A 23,650-nucleotide genomic window follows, 5' to 3' on the forward strand; every position below is an offset into this window, starting at 1 on the left:
TACCAATATATGGACAGTGACATCATCCTAAAAAGAGTGGGTGGGTGGAGACACAGACACACCAGGATTCCCTAACACTACAAGTGACAAGGGCAGAATAATTCCAGAAGCATCTCTATTTCCTAGAAAGCGCTAAACAAAGGAGAAAGCAGAATGCTGGGAGGCAATATTAACTTGGCTATCTCATAATTGCAAGGATGATTGTCTACCCATTGTTCTGGGATTGGTCAAGAAAAGATCATTCTCTGTTTCCAAGTGTCAAGTGACATGTACCTCCGGTTTTAATCCAGGGAGAAAAAACAGCCAAAGTGTGCCCCAGGTAATCTAAAATTGAAAAATACTGAGCTAGGGAATGGACGTTAATGTTTATAATTTAGTCATTTATTTGTCCATTAATTTTTTAACATTGGGTCCCCCAGTCCCCTTTCAAAGCGTCTTGTTAACTTGTAAAGACTACCTAACCTTATTGGCCTATTCCTACAAAGCTACTGGGAGTGTTGCAGACAGAATTTCTTTCACTCACTAGACAATGTAGTCTTTACAGCAAAGGTATTGAGAAGCTGTGGGCCATAAAAATGCCCAGAGTATTTAATAGTATACAGAGACAGTTATTTCCCCAAAGGGTTTTTCCTCATCAAAGACTTATAATTCCCTACCTATTAAAATAAGAAAAAGAACAGGTTATAACTTGCAATACATCATTAGTTTAGTAATAAATGCATTTTATTAATATATGATATGCATTATTTTAAAACTCAAAATAGAAATCATGCCCTGAAAAATGATCACACCTTATTCTGAAGAATTAGTAACCCATTCTGTGGGGCTTTATCAGAATTCCCGTTACTTATCCAAGTTTTGTGTTTTCTTTTTCCCTTCCTGAAACATTAAAAGAAAATATAGAACAAAGGAACCACTTCAAAACCAATGGGGAATGTTAAGGGCCAAACCCCTCACAAACACACTTATTCTGGAGTAGTCAAAGCGAAGTCACCAGGAATTCAGAGGAAGTGGTTTGAAGTTATGGCCAAGATTCAACTGAAAGAGCCAGGCAGGCTGAATGACTAAGTTTAGATGCTTAGGATGATTCCGTTGGAAGATAGATAGATAGATAGATAGATAGATAGATAGATAGATAGATATAAAACCTTTAAGGAACCTTAGTCTTCTTGGTATCCATTAACATTCAATGATCAATCATGGAGGAGATTCTCAAAACAAGTTCGTGGCATGAGCAGCTGCAAAAAGCCAGTGTGGTGTAATGGCAAGAGTGTTAGACTAAGAGCTGGGAGATCCGGGTTCTAGTCCCCACTCGGCCATGGAAGCTCACTGGGTGACTTTGGGCCAGTCACAGACTCTCAGCCCAACCCACCTCACAGGGTTGTTGTTGTGAGGATAAAATGGAGAGGAGGAGGATAATGTAAGCCGCCTTGGGTTCCTTGCAAGAGGAAAAAAGGCGGGGTATAAATGCAATAAATAAATAAATAAATAAATAAATAAATAAATAAACTCCTTACCGGTCTGTAGAAGTAATGTTAAGAAGTCGCAGCCCATGTGGGCTGAGCCAGCATTGCCCCTGTGCATGCGGGCTAAAACTAGACCCACAAAGAGGGTGTTTAACTCTTTGGTCCCATACCCTTTCCCCAATGTAGATCCTCCCCCAGCCCAAGTTGCTATTAGCTCTGCAGCAGGAACTATAACCCCCCCACCCCCAATCATATTTAATTTGGAATTAAGAAAGAAGCCTCAGGCTGGTTCACACATGTACAATCACTTGTTGATCTGAAGCAAAATGTGCAAACTGCCTCCACAGAAAAGCATGGTGTGTCAAGGTGAAGGGAAGTAAAATGCAAGTTCTCTCAGTGATGTCTTGTTTGTGATGATGCATTGACATGTGAGTTACCACTTCTTACTGCTGTCGTCATGTTATAGACATGCATTCATAAATCAGCCCTAAACTATGCTGGGGAGAACTGATATTTAAAAGGAGCAATGGGTGGAAAAAGAATGATGGGGTTTCTCACCATATTCTAAGTCACATGCCATGTGGTTATCAGGGTGGGCCCACTTCTCTTCTAAAACTCTTTGCAAGAATTTGAACCTCGGACTACTTTAGCAGACACAGAACTTTCTTCCCTACACTCTATCCCTCCAGTCTTTTCAGGAGCAGCTGAGATCTCCTTGGATACCCTTCCCCATGTGCATACATAAAAGTGGGATTTTAAAAATAAATCCTCAGGTTTCCTAAAATGAGATTTCACCTGCAACTTCCTCTATATGAATTGTACACAAAAGAACTTTTGAGAAGTCCCTGCCGAGAGAAGGTAGAAAGGAAACATGGGCCTGCAATACATTAACCAACAGACATGCCCCTCTACAGCACCCAGATGTGCTCTGTTCCAGGAGAGATTTTGCAGCCCATTGTTCTGGCCGACTCTGGCAAGGGTCTATAGCAGCACATTTAACAACTTCCATCTGTGTCACAAAGGCTAGGGCTATGTGCTTCTTTCAGAACTGGATCACATCCAAGAGTTACACCACCCTGTCAACTACACTGGTTATTTTACTGCATTCCAGCCTTCACCCTCTTTTCCTGAGTGCTCTTTCCCACCTATCACTCCATAGTAATACTATCCTCAAGTAGGAATAGAGAGATATATTACATACATGCACAGTCGTCATACTGAATGTGAATGTTAAATGTTGTGGGTGAGAAAAGCTGCATGTTCCACTTAATCCACAAAGCTTACCCAAAGCGCAGTCACAATCAACTTTGCCTATAAATATTGAGCACATTAGTACACATGGGAGCTCTACATTAGCAGAAGCTGCCCCACTCACTCTGGGCTCATCGACAGAGCAGCTACTAGCCCTCCCAATATGGTGAAATAATGTATGCAGCCAGAAGCATAGGAAGTGCCTCCATGTGCCCCAGATCATGCAGTGGATGAAAGGGGGAAATCAGAATGTATTTGGACTGGGCGGATTTGATATACTAAGGGTGCGATCCTATGCATGTTTAGACAGAAAAAAGTCTTACAACTCCCGGCATTCCCCAGCCAGCATGGTAGGCTGGGGCACGCTGGGAGCTGTAGGTCTTTTTTCTGTCTAATCATGCATAGGGTTGCACCCTGAATCAGTGCAACAGCTCCCTGAAACAATAGCCATGTGGAGAGGTCCTTCAATACTCTGGAATGTTCCATCTGTGTGGCCCAATTGCAAGAACAGAGCATTCCGAAATTTACACTAGGAGAATGAGGCGGCTAATACTTACTTGCATCAGGCTCCATATATGCACATTTGATTAGGATAGCAAATAAAAGGCAAAACTGATTGAAACCTCCTCCAACCATTTCCTATTATTCTGAACCAGGGGTGCACAACTTGTGTCCCTGCAGATGTTGTTGGACTGCAATTCCCATCAGCCCTAGCCAGCATAGCCAATAATAAGGAATGATGAGAGCTGCAGTCCAATAATATCTGGAGGTTGCGCACCCCTGATATAGAGTAATAGGAATTACTAGAAATTTCATCGCTGAAACATGGATTCTTACAGTCTGTGAAGAAAGCAGGAACAATGTATATGACATGCTTTGGATACACCTCTGGTTATTTTAAAATAACCAAAATTGTTTTAACTTTTAATTGTGAAAGTTACACATGGACAAGCAATATGAAAAATAGTGTTTAAATTAGGTTTCAGTTTTATAGTACCACATAATTTTCTACTGACTTGCCCACAAAACACTTTTCAAATGTGTTACATTACAAGCAGTTTTGCATAGACCAACAGGAAGCAAGGTAAAACAAGATGGACAGCACAACGCCCAAGAACCAGAAACTTCCTGCCTGGTGAATCAGCAACTTTTGTCAGCCCACTGGAATGTGAGCCATTTGCTAGCCATTTTTCACTTGAGGTGTAACTAGGGAAACTTTAGAGTGGCTTTAAAGTATTTGTTCCCACACTAACATTTGCAGTAATCGTAATGGAAGTCTGGGGGCTTTGGAGGTAGCAAGGTCTAAAGAAAGGGTGGGGGGAGAATGGGGACTTGTAGCCATCCAGATGTTGTTGGACTGCAGCTCCCATCAGCCCTAGCCAGCATAGCTAAGGTTGCAATCCAACATCTGGAGGGCCACATGTTGTCCACCCCCAGACTAAAGAATAGAATAAGTATCAATGCACGATAGTAAACTTTGCATGGTCACTGTTATAATTAATTTTTATGACACCATCAAATACATGTGGTGCAATGACCATAAAGAACAAATGTAAGTTACTCATTGTTGTTTTAAAATACCTTTCTCTTATAGTCTGTTTTTTACTCATGTTTATCCCCCCTAAACCACCTCATGTATTTACTATGGTTTTAAAACTCATGTCATATAGCAAAATGCACGTATTTGCTGTTGCTTGTGACCAGCATGAGCATGCTGCAAGCTGAAGTTGGCAAATGTATAAAACACACAACTGAATGTGCTCATCTACCTGGTTTGAAACAGCATCTATCCCAGCGGCACTGCGGGCTACAGCATCTGAGAAACATTTCTGCTAAGTAATGCATCTGGTAAGACATCAGTCATTCCTCAGGAAAGTCTACTCTATCTTTGGAGCTGTAATTCATTACGAACAGCACAGTGAGCACACTTTTCAGCAGGTATAAGCAGAATGCTTTCACTACAAATAGCAATAAAAACACAGAGTTCCATGCTATTCTCCCTTCATCTCAGACATTAGTCAATCATCAGATATATTTTATACTAGTTTACCCACACCGAAAATTTCTCAAGTAACTCAGAAACATGCCCCAGGTCTCTCCACCCAAATTGTTCCTAATTCATTCTAATGCTGCAGTCCTAGGGACACTTGCTTGTAAGCTCCGCTGAACACAGTGGGGCGTACATCTAAGTAAATATGCATAGGATTCAGATGCTCATATAGTGTTAGAAATACTTTAAATCCTTAGAATACCGATGCTGTTTTAAAATATAATCAAGATATGTAAGGAAATATAAAAAGACCTTGAGACATTTTAATCAAACTCTACAACAATGTATTTAAGACATTAATTCAAATCCTGTTGCAATCAGGCAGGATTCAAGAACACTCATACTTTTCACAAAAATGTTAGAAATATAGACTTTTAAGGTTTGTTACTACAGTTTTACCAGGAAACAAAACCAGTTATCAATTTAAGGTAATTCCATTTAAATTATTTACTTTTCATGTAGGGAAGCTAAACATGTCCATACCCCAGAGGAAGATAAATATTTTTCAAAGAGTTTAAGACACTTGATATTAGTTTGGCACATATGGGCAATGAGGAAAATCTGATGTTAGTTGTGTTTTGTGTATCTTAAGATGGTGTACTGTATAGAAGATAATTGAGCACTGGTGTTTTAACAGAAGGTTTTCTTTTTAATTTCAGATTTGCCTGATTGCATTTGATTGGAATGACTCATTTTAAGATGCCTGATTCCCCCCACCCCTTTCTTTACTGGCAATTTAAAAAAGTTGTATAAATAAAGGGAAAAAAAACAAAACTGAACGTCTTAGCTCAATTCCTCCTACCCTCTTTATTTCATGCAAATAGGATGTGGCTTTATTCTGCTTCAGATAATATTGTTAGATAGCCCATTGTACAAGTACAGAAACACCAGTCTTCCCATTCCTGACTTGTATTTTCCTGTTAAAACCTGCTATAAATAGACATCATGCTTATTTTATCTTCTACAGATAAGATTCTAATCAGTTTCCAAGAACCTAGGCAAAGTACATTTGATCTCCTCTTTCCTTTTGTTAATCCCTCATCATGCTGAATTGTTCACTTAAACACATCTGTTTCTGAAACAGAAAAAAAAAATAACTGTCTCTCCCCACCCCCACCCCGCCAATATTTGCTTGCTGTTTGTACCTAAGTCCAGGATCCAGTATTTACAGTTGCCAGGCTGCCCATTTCCACAGTACGGAGAATGAAGAGATTTCAGGGTGTCAATTTGCTCAACTCCGTTTGACATGGTTAGCTGTGAGCTGCTGCAAAATTCCTACTCCACCTCTGCACGCTCCTGAAGAGGATTTCCACACACAGCCACTCTTCTCTTTCCCACCAAGAACTCCCTAACCAAGAGCTGAGGACAGACTACGTTCAAGATTTCAGCTCTTTTAAAGCCCCTTGTCTTCACTTCAGCACAGCAACTCCCTTCAGGGGATGCTCTCCTCTGACTCACTGCCCAGTGCAGCTCCAGATTTCAGGCTTACACGTGGGAATAGCCAGATGTGATGGCTTACTCTCTACCGTAACTAGCCTAACTGGAGTTCAAGCAAATTCTTGGCTACACTGTCAGCTAGCTCATTTGTTCCCTTTGGGAGGCTGTAATTCAGTTAGCAGGAAAGACCATGCATAGTTAATTTTCAACACTTCTTAGCATGGGGGAAAATGACGAGTCAGCCCATATAGCAGTGGGGCCATCCAGTCAGCTCAGATGATCAAGAGCACATTGCTAAATCATGACCTGGACACATCAGATTCAGAAAATGGATTAGGAATTGCTTACTTGAAAATTGTGAGTTAGGAATTCTTTGTAACACTGCCTAGTTTCTCAACGTATGGCCATCACAGTGATGAACATTAGAAACTACTTGCAAAAGGAAGGTAGAAATTTTTTACAATATATCACAAGGTGAAAGTGGGTGATTTGGTTACTGTATATGTTCACATATTTTATTGCCTACCCCTATTCTAGTAAGTGTTCAGGAGTGAGAAAACATGGTTCCACATCCGCACATTACTACTTACTTTAAGCAAAGGCAGTAATTTTGCCATTCCATAAAACGTTTCCTATACCGCTTCATATATTATGAGTTTTCTATACAGAAAGCTCGTGTATCACAAGAAACATGAAAATCATGTTTATTTGGTCAAATACAACAAAAGCACACATATCTATGCTGCTGCATGTACACAAAGTGTGTACATGCTGGGAGATGGCAACCAATAGAAGGCACCAGTTCAAGTTCAGCTTTTCTAAGCTGGATGCAAGCAAGAGCAGTCACACGGAAGACTAGATATTCACAGAGGATAATGAAAATTTTGTTGAAATACTTTCCTTTTGCAATGTAAATGCTTAGAGCTGCCTCTTTTAGGAATTGCAATAAGCAAGTTTAATATAATCTAGCCTATATTGTCAAGAGAACTGCATTTTTGCTAATTTTAATAACATCTACTACAACAGAACCCCAAAGTAGGCTATTAATAAGGTTCAACTTAGATGATCCTCCAAGGCATGGTATGGAGGACTGGGAAAATGCCATAGGCTCCCTTCCTATGCAATAATTCCTTTTTCCAGTTCTCAGTTGCTCTAAACATAGTTTGCTACGATGTCTGGATCAGGCAACTATGGGTTATGGTTAATGTTCAAATCGTTAATGTTCAAATCATGGTTTGCAAGCCTTCTTCACAACCATGCTTTCAAATCAGGGTTTGGATGTTAGTGCTAAGAACAGGTTGTTTTCCTGTAACTGTGGTCCTTTGAATGGTCATCTGTGCATTCACACATATGGGCTCTGTGCCTGTGCGAAGTCCTGTTTGGGAACCTTCTACAGCTGAGCAATTTTTATTGGGAACACGCCCTCTAGCATGCCGGTTCAATGAGATCACCACAGCAGCCCACAAAACTGAACAGGAGCACATGCCCTGGCACTGAAGAGGGGATGGGGATGGGTTGTGTGTATGCACAAATGTCCACTTGAAGAACCACAGTTACAGGCAAGCAACCTGTTCTTCTTTGTGGACTCTGTGAATCGCACCTATGGGAAACTAGCTAGCTAATGGTGGAGGTGCCTCAAGCAACGACAGAAGAACAGCCTGGCCAAAGGAGGCACCAGTTCATGCTCCGATGTCCACTCTATAATGAAGAGTGAACATAAACAGTTGCAACAATGTAGCAGCTTGGCACAGATCCGAAACTGGAACTCCCCACAGGAAGACTGTTGATGTTGACACCATTTGAGTACAATGTGCCTGCACTACCTCTGGCAAAGGAAGATCTGCAAGCTGATAGGGAAGATGAATGACCTGTACGTCCTCCGCAGAAAACCACTGAGAAGAGACTGGTAGTCCCTTATGGTGCCCCTTGTAGCTTAAGTACAGTCTCAAGGCTTTCCAAAACTCAGAGCAGGACTTATAAAATGCAAATGCCTGTCCAGTTCTGAAGGATCCTCATGCACAAATCAGCAAACTTGGTGACCACAGTAGTGGTGGCCATCAACCCAAGTAGCCTCTGGACACTGGCAGCCGAGGTTGTATGCCATCATGACATGCGCTCTGCCGAGCTTGCGAGCACTGCTGCCCTATCGCATGGTAAGCATGCTTGACCAGTCATCAAATCTAAGATGGTCCTGATAAACTGGATGTGCTGGGTCAGGGTTAGGTGAGACTTGTCTTGACTGACACAGGGACCCAGTGTATTGAGGAGCTGTAGCATAAGAGCAAATGGCAGGTGAGGCATGCTGAAGTTGGTGCCACTCGGAGCCAGTTGTTGATGTAAGGGTGTATGGAGATCCCCTGGAGATGGAAGTGGGCCGTGATGACCGCCATACATTTGGTGAATACCCAAGGTAAGCTAACGGGAGGACCCAGAATTAAAATAAGCTGATGCCTCTGGTGAAACCGAGGAAACACCTGTGAGACCGTTTGATAGCAATGTGAATATAAGTGTCCTTCAGACTGACAGACACAGGCCAATCTCCCTCCTGAAGGAGAGGAAGGATATTGGTCAGTACGGCCATGCAAAATGTCCTGGTATGAATGAATATATTCATGTCTCTAAGGTCTAGCATTGGGTGGAGGCTGCCAGTTCGTTTTGGTACCAAAGTACTGAGAGTAAAACCCTTGATGTTCTTCCCCCAAAGGTACAGGCTCAATGGCTCTCTTTTCCAACAATGTCCACACCTCGTCTCACAACGGGTGAGAAGGTGGAGTAGTTCAAATAATGCCGACAGGGGGATCAATCCTTTCCTGCTACAGATGCATGAGAAGGGAAGGGAGGGCTCAGACTCCCCTTGCCCCCGAGCAACTGTGAGGAGCAGTTGGGCTCAGAAGCAATGTCACTGAGCCGAAATTCTTCCCCTCAATGACCATCCTGGCAACATATGGAGGATTTGAAGCAGTCTCTGGTAGGCAGGAGTTGGGAATTTGGAGGAAGGTGGGCCAAGGGTTCTATCTATTCTTCTGTCCTGCTTCCTTCCCTGCTTGCAAAGAATATATCATTGGAGTAAGGAGGAAAAGGGGACAAAAGAATAAAAAGGCTCTCAGGGTGCAATCCTATTACGATGACTGTATACCTCTGACCTTGGAGGCTTATGGTCATCCTATGCAGGGCAGGAGGAGTAGCAGAGGCAATCTTTGCCTCCCTGTCCTCCTGCCCTGCATTTTCACTAGATGGGATTTTTTGCTTGTCTAGCTGGGGCATCTCAGAGGGGGAGAGAAGGAGGCTGGAGAGGCTACAGGATACTTCATATCCTGGCCACTCCAAGTCTCCTCCCCTCCCCCTCAAATGCCCCCCTTTCCCCCTCTCTGAGGTCATGTTTCCGACCTTGGAGAGTCAGCTGGCATGATTCTTTCTGCACCAGCTGTGAGGGAGAGGGGGGCAGAGTTTCAGTTCCCAGCTCCGAGGCCAGAGCACTGTCTCCAGCCACGCATCTGGGAATCCCAACTATCCTATGATCCCTCAGATGCTGTCTTGGGGCCATAGAACCATTCCCTCAATTTTGCAAGCTCCCATACTTGTTCTGCCCTATTTGGAAAGCAGGACATCAATGGATAACAGATTGGAGAGACAAATGGAACTCTTGGAATGCAGGAAGGTAGGAGAAAGTCGGGGCTAATATAAGGGGAGCCAGGGAGTTAGGAAGAGTGGTAGAGTCCATCCCCCCAGAATGCTCCATCTCTATATTCTCTTATTTGGAAAATGTATAACTCTCCCTTCAATATAAAATTCTCAAACTGAGGGACAGCACTTGAAATAAGATACAACATAAAAATCAATAAAATCAACAACATAAAAATCAATAAAATCAACAACATAAAAACAGGCAGAGGGACAAGTCAAAGATGCTTTTTGTCTTGCCACAGTCAGAACAACTAAGCCAATCAATATATGACCCCTGAAATGCCTGCATAAATAAAGTCCTTAGAACCTTTAGCAAATTTGGAGCCTATTTAAGCTTTCCTACACTGCTGTACATTCCTTTCTTTTCTTTTTAAAAATAGCATTGGAAATTCATCCAAGGGATGCATGAGGTTCTGTACTAAACAGTAGATTTCTGTGATTTCATGCTATATTCATGAACACAGTAACCTAGAGATAACTGTATTTTACAATGGAAGAGGAAAAGGCAACTTTTACTAGCATCTAAACCATGTTTATAAGTTTTAATAAAGCGATCTACAGGGCAAATTTCTCTCTTTTTTCACCATACAATTCCCAAGTACAATAATTCAGTTTATCATTTTGGAACAATGCAATGTGGAAATCATGCTGAATTGCTCAATCTCACAGAACGCAAGGCCACCCAATCTCAAAAACCAGAAGGTCAGACATAAGGCTGCAACTGTTCAATGCTTGGATTAAAAAGTAAGTTGCACAAATTACCAAGAATTTTATTTACAATGTGCATTTCCTGTAGGGAGAGGGAGTGCTTACTCATGAACTCAACAGCAAGGAATCATTACAGCCTGCCAGTTTCATCCTTTTCTCCACCCTTCTCCAAATTTTCCTGGCCTTGGCCAAAAAACCTGCACGCTCTCCCCAACAAGGGAACCTCGGTAAATCATTTTGAGGTCAATACTTTGTGGGTAAATACGTGACATTAAAACAAATTCTGGACAGACTTAAGTTTTTTCTTATCCTTACTGTACAATGTACCTACAGTTTTAGCTCTAGCAGCACAGCTGCACACTGCAGGATTTGGTTTCTTAGGTTACAAACACAAAGATCATCCTGTTCGCTGATACTCTCGTGATTCGCTCTACCCAACAGATACAAAATTAGCCAGTTTGCAAGGAAGTGAATGATTAGAAAACTACTTTTTTTAGAAAGTATCTGGGGTATTATTCCATGTTGCTTCCTAATCTTGCAAACAAAAGCACTTTTTACTGGGTCAGCCAGAAGCTGATCCATTTGAGTGCAAAAGGCCCAAAGGCCTTTTCTTCTGAGTGCTCAATAACTTTCAATTCACTGCATTTCCCCTACAAGACACAGTCAACTGCTCAGCTCTCTTTGCTCTATCCTATTAAAGGGCTTTTCAAAACTGATGGGAGGCAGTTTGAAAGGCTCAGGAATTGCTTCAAGGTGGTCAGAAAGCTGCATAAAGGATTTGCCTGTTAACTTTGGCTGTTCATTAAAAAGAAGTGACTACTTAAGTGTTAACTGTTAAATGAAGTCACTACTGGAACAAGGAACATTCAGGTGCGGCAAATGCATTTCAGCTGATATTTTATCTTAATTATTTTACTGTTTCTCTCACTTCTAGTTATTCTGTCTTGCCAAAACTGATGCAAGTGAATGAGACAAAAGCACAATGGGAGATACAAACCTTAACAAGACATCAGTGTGCCCACATTTATGACTAACCAGGATTTCATTTAACTCCTTCATGTTTTCTGAGGAGCTCCAAAGTAGAACCAAGAAAATGCAGCATTTCAGGTCTGTGCACACTAAATCATTCAAATAATTGTACCCAAACCCCGAGCTCCTGAATATGTTAGCCATACAACACTTAGAGAGTGATCATATGGCTGCTAGTCAGTGGCTAGACGGCCATAGGATATATCAGTTTCCGGGAACCATCCTTGGAGCCCATGCTCCGAGGTTGGCTCCCAGAGAACCAACCTTCCCCTCAACCCGGGCTGCCTTGCAGGCAGCTCGAAACGCCCTGTGCTCTGTGCTTGGAAGAGGAGTGTGGAGCGGTGAAAGTGGGGTATTCCGGTGGGTGTTCCAGGGAAGGCAGAAATGCCGGTATGACGCATCCTATGTATCATACCGGCAGCCGCCTCCCCTGCTCCTCCTTCCTGTGGCTAGACAGCCGAAGTCGGCTGTCTAGCCGCAAATGCAGGGTGGCTGAGGCGCAGAGGAGATGATCCCCTCTGTGCTTCTCCTGCCCTGCATTGGATAGGTGGTTGCCTCTGAGTTCAGAAGCGGCCATCTATCCCCATAGGACTGCACCCTTATTGGTGAAATTATGACTCAAACATACAGCTTTCAAATTCCACTTTAATTTTTCCAGGCACTGTCAAGCACATACACCTCAACACTGATAATTTAGTACCCAAATATTGTTAGCTGACTGAGTTAAGTTTCTGCTATAAACATCATTGGCCAAGGATAAGCATTTTAACATCACAGAAACACCAACATCACAACTAAACTGCAATATAGCTTGCCCAAGATTCCAGATTAAAACTCAGGGAGCTGTTTTCTTTCTTCTGCAAGCTTGTTTATGAGTCTTTTAAATTTGTTAGACACCATTCAAGATGCTGTCATGGATGCCCTTGAGAATCTACAACTAAAAGTTATTTTAGTGTTAGCTGATAGCATAGAGTGTTATGGCATTCAAAGCTAACTTTCATGTTATAAAGGATAGAATAAAATTGCTCTTGCATTTTTGGTGTACCAGTGCATCTCCACCCCACAAAGTCTATAGAAAAAAGTCACCAGCCTTGCCTCTGGAAGCACAAGTGGAAATCCAAAGAGCTACATAAGACTCACTCATAGATGTATGTGCCCAGTGGGACTTCTGAATGTTCTCCCCCTAAAACAGAAGTCCTCTCTCCATGCTACAATGTAATATCACAAACTGCTTTTGAAAGTCCCTTTGACATTAAAACCAGTTTGCCATGTGGTCTGGTGGCATGTGGAACCAGCTTTCACTGGATGCTGGCACACTATCACATTTTGCCTATGTACAAAATGAATAACATGCACAACACCCCCCACCCCAAATGGCCAAACATAAATGCACTAAGGTGCCCTGAGAAATTGTGCATACATCACCTGAGGTAGGTTTAACTTCAAGAAGCAAGAATAATCAAACAGACAATTGCGCAACAACCCTCTCTCTAAGGAGCTCAACCATTTATTTATTGCTGATATATAATGACTGTGTGCCCCCCAGCCCCATTATTGGGTTTATATCGTATTGACTTGTTATTTGTTAGCTGCACCGAATGTCTAGTGCACAAAGGCAGGATATAAATCTAAAAATAAATTTCTCCGATTATTACTGTCTTTCCCACATTGTCATAATCCATTTATACTGTCATATAGTAAGCTAATCAAGTCCTTCCAGGCTTGAGACATGCTTGGTTATCAAGGATGGACATATCCATCATGATTTTTCAGTAACTGCAGCCAATTTAATTGCCCTAGCTGCATCATCAATACCTGGAGACTATAAATCCCAGTGATTTCTGGAACATCCTCCACTCCTATTGAAATTACTGTTTGCATTATTTAGCAAGAGACAAAAGCAAAGTTGGTCATCATATCCCATTCATCATCTGATTTCATTCAATCAACCAGTCCAGATGCATGGTATTATTAATTTTAAAATTTATTATTTTTTAATCTGAGCAGCTACTTTAATCACAGATCTCTAGAACACATGTGGTCCTTGGGGGGCTTCAATGTGGCCTGTGCAGGTGCCCAAGCTGCTCCCTCCCTGAATTTTCCTACCTCCCCTTGCAAATTGCACTCCTGTTACACCAACAAACAGCTGTTTGGTGGGCTGTGGGGAATGCAATTGTGATGGGGAAGAGGGCACATGGGGAAAGTCACCCTGCCCGCCCCCCCACTGCCCTCCCCATGTAAATCACTTTCCACCTAGCATGCCAAATAACTGTCTGGTGAAGTTTAGCTGAGAATTAATCCCAAGGATTGCCTTTATAGTAAGAACATTAATAAACAGTTACACAGCAAGTTTTGAGTTTTCAAAGCACTTTGGAAGTTCTCAGCAATTTTTCCAATTACCCTGTAAATATTATCCTGATATTACAGGTAAGGCTCACCATTAATGGCTTACTGAAGACCATTCAATGAATCCATGGCAGAGGCAAAATTTGAATTGGGGACTTTCTGGTTCACAGGTAAGCCTCTTAGGGCGCAATCCTATTGTGATGATCGTAAGCCTTCCTCAGCCCCTCGGCAATTGAGCTATGGAATGCCGCAGGGTACCATCTTGTCCCCAATGTTAACATCTATATGAAGTTGCTGGGAGCGGTCGTTAGGGAATTTGGAGCTAAGTGCCATCAGTATGCTGATGACACACAGCTCTGTCTCCCTGTGACATCTGAATCAGGAGAGGCAGTGCAACACCTCGACCAGTGCCTGAACAGTAATGGGTTGGATGAGGTTTATTTAACTTCAATAAACTGAAGCTGAATCCTGGCAAGACAGAAGCCCTGTGAGTGAGTGGCTCCCGAGTCCGGGAGATAGGCTCATTGCCTGTTCTGGATGGGGTTGCACTCCCTCTGAAAGATCAGGTCCATAGTTCAGGGGTACTCCTAGATCCATCACTGTTGCTGGAAGCCCAAGTAGCCGTTGAGGCTTGGAGTGCTTTTTACCAGCTTCGGCTGGTTCTCCAACTACAGCCTCTCCTGGAAGGAATAGCTTGGCCACGGTGGTACAGGCATTTGTAACCTCAAGACTGGATTACTGCAATGCGCTCTATGTGGGGCTGCGCTTGAGGCTGGTCCAGAAGCTGGAGCTAGTATAGAATGCAGCAGCTCGGCTATTCGCGGGAGCTGCCCCCTTTCAGCATGCAACTCCTTTGCTGAGGGAACTGCATTGGCTGCCTATTCGCTACCAGGCGACGTTTAAGGTATTAGTACTAGTGTACAAAGCCCTAAACAACTTGGGAACAAGACACCTGAGAGACTATCTTCTTTACCAACCTGCCTGGTCACTGAGGTCATTGGAGGGCTTGCTCCTGGTGGTTCCACACAGACCTATGGCCTGGTTGGAGTCCACCAAGAAAAGAGCCTTCAGCATGGTGGCCCCTTTCCTGTGGAATTCCCTGCCTTTGGAGGTCAGGCAGGCACCAATATTGTGTTGTTTTCAGCACTTCCTGCTGCTTATTAAGTTCAGCATCTATTCTTTTAAAATGTTTTAACTGTTTTAATTATGGGGTTTTATTATTTCATCTTGTTATTCACCGCTCCAAAATCTTTGATGTGGAGTGGGATATAAATATTGTAAATAAAAATAAATAAAGAAATAAACTTTATGCAAGGTGGGTGGAGCGGCAGAGGCAATCTTTGCCTCCCTGTCCTCCCGCCCTGCGGCATTTTTGCTAGACGGGATTTTTTTGCCCATCTAGCGACAAAATTGCGGAGGGGAAGGAAAGGAGGCTGGAGAGGCCTCATGATAGCTTGTATCCTGGCCTCCCTTCCCTGCCCATGGAAATGCCCCCTTTCCTCCTCTCCAAGGTTGTGTTCCTGACCTCAGAGAGGCAGCCCGCACAGTTCTTTCCATGCCAGTTACTAGGGGGAGGGGGGACAGATTGTGCATTCCCCCCTCTGAGGTCAGAGTGCTGTCTTCGACTTCAGATCTATGAATCTGAAGTATCCTGTGGCCCCTCAGATGCTGCCTAGGGGCCATAGGATTGCTTCCTTAGTAGATATACATATACAAATATATGTAAAAGAAACATTTCTAGCAGATGCAATCTGATACTATTACCATGATTTAGTTTTCCTTCAATTTTAAGAGAAGAAAAGTTAAGGATTAAAAATTCTAACTCCCAAACCATTTACTTTACCAAGTCTACAACTGAGTTTTTCCAAGTGCATGTAGGAGACCAATGTGGAAAAAATGGAAGGCTGCATTCTCTCTCCAAGGTAAACTGTTATGAAAGGTTTGACAAATATATTAAACAGAACACAGAGTCTGTTCCCAGTATATAAATGTCTTATACCAATTAAGCATGTAACAAATGGCTCAGAGTCTAACCGGCAGTTTGTGTTCTGTAAGTCTCTTGTACAAGTGCACATACATATATTTTTTGGTTTGTTCCAAACACCTTCCCCTGAAACTTCCCGGACTGTCAAATATTCTTATATGCAGGGGTCCACAAATGTTGGTTTAACTTAATAGCCAGCCATTATTTGTGGTTGCCACTTTCCCTGCACACTCAGAGAAGTCAGTCTCTTATTTTGCACTGGCCTTTAGAGAAAAGCAGAAGCTGTACAATCTCTTTCACTGCTTCTGCTCTCTCCAAAGACCAGTGCAAAATGAGAACCCAACCTTGGTTCCCTCCACTCCACTCCCAAAGTTCCGTGGGTGCACAGAGTACAATGACGAGGTGAGTCTGCCACATGCCTGCCACAATGAAGAGATTCTTTCTTCCCTAGTCTGCAAGTTACAGAGAAAAACTGAGGAAGGAGAGAATGTAAATTGCATATGGCTACATGGCAATAAATGGATATAAGTGTACTCATGCTTTTAGAATTGGGAGTTGCATGAAAGCATAACTATTTTGGGGGAATGCATGTAATAAGTTCCACAATTATCCAGACTGATAGGGATATTCAATGCACATAGCCAAATTATCACCTATATTTTTGTTGTCCCCCACCCAACGTGAGAGTGAATATCCACTCATAGCCCAAATGTAATATGGGGCTGAAATTTGGGGAGAAGAGACAAAATTAGAAGTGGAATGTCTTCAAAAGAAATTCATGAAGCAGCTCTTGGGGCTTCTCCCAGGTTTACTATATCTTAGATGCTGGTGTAGATTAAATGGATTGGGGGATCATAGTCTCACCAAGCTATGGTGGCTGGAACAGCTAAGGCTGGAACAGCTAAAGAACGGGGACTGGATGCGATAACGCCAAGGGCCTGTAATCTATCTACGGAAAAATATTTTTCATTTAGTCACCATGCCCTTAGGAACTGGTTCCTCCACAATGATGTAGAGAAGACAAGGTGGTCATACTGACATTCACTTCTCAGCCTAGTATGCCCAGCTCAAGATTAAACACACTAGGGCATATTATCTTGAGACACTGATCTTTCCCACAGATTCAGTGTTTTAACGGAACTTAGATTCCAGTTGATGCCTCCTGCATATCTTGAGTGGAGATACTTAGGAATTCCATTAGCAGAACAGAAATGTGCCTTTGGTTGCAATAATATCAACGATCTGGTACATTATCTGTTGTTTTGCCCCTTGTATCTGGACCCTAGGGAAAAAAAAATCTGCTGTTTTGTCTGCAACGTGCAGACAAAACACCCCAGGATTTGATGGTGGAATTATTGGCTGACAAACAATTATATATTACTTACCTGGTGGCCATTTGCTGTGGCAGCTAAGAAGTTACACTCCCATTTTATTAAACATTTTAATACTCGAATATAAAAATCTAGGTTTTATATATTAAGTAGAGCTCATTCTCCCTACCCTCACCTGCTTTAGTATATAGGCTATGGTAGTATGGTCCATGCTCTAAAGGTGATTTATTTTATGATTTAATATCTTCTGGTTCATTATTGAATCTTTTATATTGGGTTTTGTTTATATAATTTTATTCCACTGTATAGCCTTTGGCTATATACAATAAGGATCCTTCAATCTGCTATCCTACATAAAATGAGTAGTGCAGAATGCAATTGAGACCTACCAATGAAGGCCAATTAAGAGAGTAAACCCAAGAGGAATCAAGCCCCTGCAGTTCCAGATGGTGCTGACTGCTGTTAAACAAAAGCATGAGAAAAGAAAAAGGCAGACAACTCGAAACCCTCAGTCTCCTACCTTTATGGTTAAAGATGCCCTCCATCTCCATACTGCTTCTAGAGTGGGCAATGCAGAGAGATCCACAGGGTACAAGCCCTTCTGCAGCTGGGGACCGGTCAGTGGTTCGTACTAAGCACCAGTCAGGTTTGTCATGTGGCCGCTCTAGAACCTCCACTGTCTGACCACGACGGATTGTTAGTTCATTGCTGTTGCATGCCGTGAAATCATGGATGACCACTGTCAGCTCACAGCCTCCGGACAACTATAGAGGAAGCCAACAAAACAGAGGAATTTCAGCATGGCATGTTTAAGAAATCTGCTGGGACATACCGCTCATCCTGACAAATTTCTAACATATTGCTTGCAGTGGTTCCAAAACAACCTGAACAATTAAGGTGCAATTCTCATGTTACAGTCTAATGTAGTAAAGTCACCATAAAGTGATTTTACTGTGGCAACTTTGTATGAGGACTAGTGTACATGAGTCCTTGTATGATGAGAGCAGATATTTGCCAGGAAAATGACTAAAAACTTGAGTTTGCTATAAAATAGGACACAGGGGCCAGTATCCAAGGGGCACTTAATGCCCCTGCCAATTTTCCTGTGCCCCATCGATTTGTTGTGCAAGTGGCCCCCACCGCTAGCGCAACTGTGATTTGGTGCTTCCGGGGCCAACCCAAAATGAGCAGAAATGCTCATTTCTGGAAGGAGGCAGGGCAGCAGAGCTCGCACAAGGGAGCTCTGCCAACCTGCCTCCTTCCAGAAACAAGAGTTTCATTTTGGGGCTTTCTCTAGGAAGTGCTAAATCTCCCTTGCATAAGTGGTGGGGGCTGTTTGTGCACCTGAATTGGTGGGACCCACTGCTTACAGAAAGGAATCGCAGGGTGGAAGGGAACTGGTGGGGGCATAAGCACCCCATTCGATAATGCACAGGAGCTTGCACCATATGAGAGCATATGCAAAATACTCCCAATGTAAATTAATATCATAGAGTCCCAATTATGTTACCATGTTAAGAAAAAATATGAGGTGCCATCCAGTGATTCACATATATGTAAATAATTCAGATGGATTCCTTTGATACTTTTACTTTATGCCATTGTCTAAGTGCTACTTACTATTTGCCGAGAAAAGGGATTTCCTCTTTAGAAAATTAAGCACTTTTGAAAACAATGCTTCATTTTGGGATTCCATCTTCTAACAGGGAAAGTGATGCAATATCTGAGAGTCCATACAGTCACACGTGTGATACCTAATTGTAACTCTATCATGTGTAATTTAGCTGCTGACATAATTTTATCAATGAGTTACATAGTGTGTTATGAAGCAGCTGCTTTGCCTTTCCTAAATTCCAGTACAAACAAATTCTCTGTTAAACCACATCATGTTATTGTTTGCATCTTGGCTTCAATTTTGAACTACATGCAAAGTTGCTGGTATTGGATTAGTTCCCCTTCTATGCCTGATGGTTCATAACACAATAAGGGGATCCAACCAGTTACTTTCTTTACTAAGGGACTCTCTCCCATGTTCTTTCTGGTTTAGTGCTCTGACACTAAACTGAAGGTACATAAAATACTGTGAGGATGTCTTTGGTCATCCAACACAATGATGTGTCTTGCTGAGTAAGAAGTACATGAAGCATCTGCCAGGCAATCATGAAATAAAAATGTACAGGTTAATTCCTCCATTCCTTCCCACACACTGTAGTTGGTCAGGTTGTCTGGAGTTCTCTCAGAGCTTTCCCATGACCACGGCCTGCCAGTTTTGCTTTCTAATAGTAGTTTTGCAAAGGGGGGGGGGTGTAGGAAGATGAGGTAAAGAGAAGCCTTATGTTTCTCATAATGAAGTAAAATAAATCAGCTTGCACCCGTCAAGACACAGGCAGGAATTAATCATGTTGCTCCTACTTAAGTCTCTCAGGACAGACTCCACTCAAGTTATGAGGTGCATGCTTTCAGAAACATGCTGCCTTCCCACTAGTTAAATGTATCTGGGGTGCCCTTCCCCACCCACCCCCACTTCTCTTCTGGTTATATTAGCTCTCTGTCCGTTCAAAATTATGCCAAAGGGAGGATTTTTCAAGGGGGAGGGGAGAGGCAAGGAAAAGCTCTTGGATTTTTTTTTGGCACTGATTTATTTTTATGGCTCTCCTTAGACTGAAGTCAGAAACAATTGAAAACAGCTGTATGCCTGAGGGGGTCTGAGAAAAGGGCCTTTTTGATTTAGGGTTTGACCACAAAGTGTCAAAACGTAGGCCCTCCTAGAAAACGGAAAAGAACTTCTGTTAACAGAACATTCCTGTTTTATCAGCCTGAATGGATCGTTCAAAATTGGGCTCTACCAAGTACTGTTGCGTGTCTAGAACATGTCCATTTCCACATTGGAGCTTTGTGCCCCTCCTGGTTTGGTGCTTCAGAGCTGCAGGAAGCAAAGTGGCACAAACAAAAAGGTGTGTGTGTGTGTGTGTGTGTGTGGAAGGAGGGAGGGAGGGAGGGAGGGAGGACTATCGTTCAGTAATAGGGTTGATCAGAAAAGCAGAATCTGTGGGCCACATGTGACCATCTGCTTCTCTCTATGTAGCCCACTGAGCCTGTGGATGCCCCACCCAAATTTTCTACATAGTCCATCTGATTAACTGGGCTGTGGGCAAAGACAAACATCAGAACAATGGTCCCAATTGAGGTCATAAGACTGGGAGGCTTTAGACTACACCCTGCTCCAGTGACCCCAAAACAATTGGGATCGCTGCTTTACTGCTGCTTACAGTGGTGGGAAAAAGCGAGCCCAATTGGGGGTACTGAGGAAATAAGGAAGCTTTAGCCTTCTCCCTCCCCCAGCGACCCTGAAGCACCATGTTGCATGTGTATGTGAGGGTATGTACGTATGTATCTGTGTATGTACATGCTTGTGTGTGTGTGTGTGTGTGTGTGTGGGTGTATGTTTTTTTAACCGAAAAGTTGACAGCTTCCCCAGGGGGTAGCCAGCCAGGCAAGCTGTATATATGTGTGCGGTCGCAAGCATGCGCATGTGCACCCCCCCCCCGCACGCATGCATGCTGAGGTCCCTGGCCCTGTAGTTGACACTGTATGATGCCCTCAAGGCTGAAAGGGTTGTGTGCCCTTGGGTTTGATGCTTTGCAGGTGGAAAATCCCTAGTATTGCTGCTTAAAGTATACAGCAGTAGTGGGAAGATAATCTGCCCAAGTAGCACTGTGTGGAAAATTATACTTAAGCATTTTCAATTTTTTTCTGATACTGTGAGGACTAGAAGCTTCTTTAAGAAGAAAATTCTCTGGATTCTCTGTAAGCTACTAGACTATATGGGAACCCACATTCCAGATTCTCAGTGTTACTGTGATAACTCCTTGACAACATGGCTGCAATTGGCAGACAACCTATGCTCTATAATTATCCAAGTATAAAATATAAATAAAAATTCATGGGAGAAATATTACGATGTAGAATTTTATGCTGTTTTCTTGACCTAAACGTTTGTGTGTTGACAGCCTCCCAATCTTCTGAGCAAAAGGAAATTAAACACACATTTATAAAAGCCTTCTATCGAAGAGCATTTCAGCATGCTCCCCACTGCCTCAGAGATACTGCACTCATTCCTGAAGAAGTTGTTATCAAAGTGGAAAGCATCATAAAGATAAAAGCTTGTTTCACGCAATGCATTACAAAGCACAATGACTTAGCTAAGAACTCTTTGGGAGAGCAGATGGAAGTGCAGTCTTTTTCAGTTATCTGGGGATTGAGAAGTAAAGGCTGAGAGGCCCAGACCCAAGAGCAGCAAGCCTGTTCATATTTGCCTGGGAGTAAGCCATGCTGAACATAGTGGGATTTACTTCTGAGTAAAAATCCTCTAGGATTGCGCTGAAAATATATCAGGGCAGGGATTTCAGCTCAGAAGGTGCAATTTTTGGGCAGGTACAAGCCTTTGCCCCCTTCATGGATCATTGCCTTGTTGTGGCGAAGGGGCTTGTGTAACTCAGTGAAGCCATAAGCTATGCCGTGCAGGGCCACCCAAGACGGACAGGTCATGGCAGAGAGTTCTGACAAAATGTGGTCCACTGGAAAAGGAAATGGCAACCCACTCCAGTTCTCTTGCCAAGAAAACCCCATGGAATGTATCACAAGGCTAAAAGATATGATGCCGGAAGATGAGCCCCTCAGGTCCGAAGGTGTCCAATATACTACTGGGGAAGAGCAGAGGGTATGTCCAAGTAGCGCCAGAAAGAGTGAAGCGGCTGGGCCAAAGCTGAAAGGACACTCAGCTGTGGATGTGTCTGGTGATGAAAAGAAAGTCCGATGCTGTAAAGAACAATATTGTTTAGGAACCTGGAATGTCAGATCAATGAATCAAGGTAAGCTGGAGGTGGTCAAACATGAGATGGCAAGATTGAACATCGACATCTTGGGAATCAGTGAACTAAAATGGACAAGCGTGGGTGAATTTAATTCAGGTGATCATCATATCTACTACTGTGGGCAAGAATCCCTTAGAAGAAATGGAGTAGCACTCATAGTCAACAAAAGGGTGGGAAAAGCAGTACTGGGGTACAATCTCAAAAAAGACAGAATGATCTCAGTACGAATCCAAGGCAAACCATTCAACATCACAGTAATTCAAGCCTATGCCCCAACCACTGACGCTGAAGAAGCTGAGGTTGATCGGTTCTATGAAGACCTACAACACCTTCTAGAACTAACACCAAAAAAAGATGTCCTCTTCATCATAGGGGATTGGAATGCTAAAGTAGGAAGTCAAGAAATCACTGGGATAACAGGCAGGCATGGCCTTGGTGTACAAAATGAGGCAGGACAAAGGCTAATAGAGTTTTGCCAAGAGAACACGGTGATCATAGCAAACACTCTTTTCCAACTGCTCATTGGAAGGACAGATACTGAAGCTGAAGCTCAAATATTTTGGCCACCTAACGCGAAGAGAAAAATCACCAGAAAATACCCTGATGCTGGGAAAGATTGAAGCAAAAGAAGAAGGGGACGGCAGAGGATGGGATGGCTAGATAGCATCACTGATGCAATGAATATGAACTTGAGCACACTCTGGGAGAGAGCAGAGGACAGGAAGGCCTGGCGTGCTATGGTCCATGGGGTCATGAAGAGTCAGACATGACTTAATGACTGAACAACAACAACAACAACAACAACAACAACAAGCCTTTGCATCTCTCTTCCAACTATAAACTACCAAGGATTTAGCAACCTTAACAGCCCCATTCCACCCCCTACTCTGACTTTAGATTAGGCTTCATTCACCCTACTGTAAGTGGTGGGGGAGTCCTTCCTCATGGCCTTAGTGTGATTGCGGCCCTAGGGCTGCAAATCTGTGTTTAAAAATTCTGGCACCTCAGGGGTTTCTGGGCATGTGCAGAGATTTACCCCCTATAAAGTCCTCTCTCTCTCTCACACACACACACACACACACACACATACACACACTCACAGTGGACCCCCCAATATGGGGTAGTTTTAAAAGCACGTATAGTAGGGAAATTCTAGGGTATGGTGGGCTGTTGCTGGACACCCCCCACTCCCACCGCCAAGTAATTAGCTTGCTCACTACTGTTTGCTTAAGAGGGAATCTATGTTATGGCTGCTCCAGCCCTCAAACAAGCCCATTGGTTCCCAATGAACAGTAGTTTCGGAGAGCTGATTCTGATGTTCAAAAGAAGCCGGGTTCTCTGGACCTGCTATTTTGTGTTTTGAATGTCAACATTAGTCAAGGATTCTGTACAATTTAAAGAACAGCTACCAGAGAATATTCGAATATTCCAGCAAAAATAAGGGCATATGAAACATTTCAGAGAAGTCACATGAGCTATTTAAAAAGTGA

At 42.8% G+C, this 23,650-nt stretch overlaps 1 protein-coding gene across 3 annotated transcripts in view; it reads right to left on the bottom strand.

Moving 5' to 3' along the window:
* TRIO (trio Rho guanine nucleotide exchange factor) overlaps positions 1–23,650 on the bottom strand; it is a 339,772-nt gene that overhangs the window by 69,367 nt on the left and 246,755 nt on the right. For all 3 annotated transcript variants that reach the window (XM_084850577.1, XM_084850576.1, XM_084850575.1), the window contains exon 34: positions 17,807–18,050. In XM_084850577.1, coding sequence (XP_084706703.1) covers positions 17,807–18,050 — 244 coding nt within the window. The remainder of the gene's footprint in view (positions 1–17,806; positions 18,051–23,650) is intronic.

The sequence above is a fragment of the Heloderma suspectum genome, chromosome 4 (genome assembly GCF_057233095.1).
Source record: "Heloderma suspectum isolate Gila_16-S chromosome 4, 16-S_ref, whole genome shotgun sequence".
In the NCBI taxonomy this organism is placed as follows: domain Eukaryota; kingdom Metazoa; phylum Chordata; class Lepidosauria; order Squamata; family Helodermatidae; genus Heloderma; species Heloderma suspectum.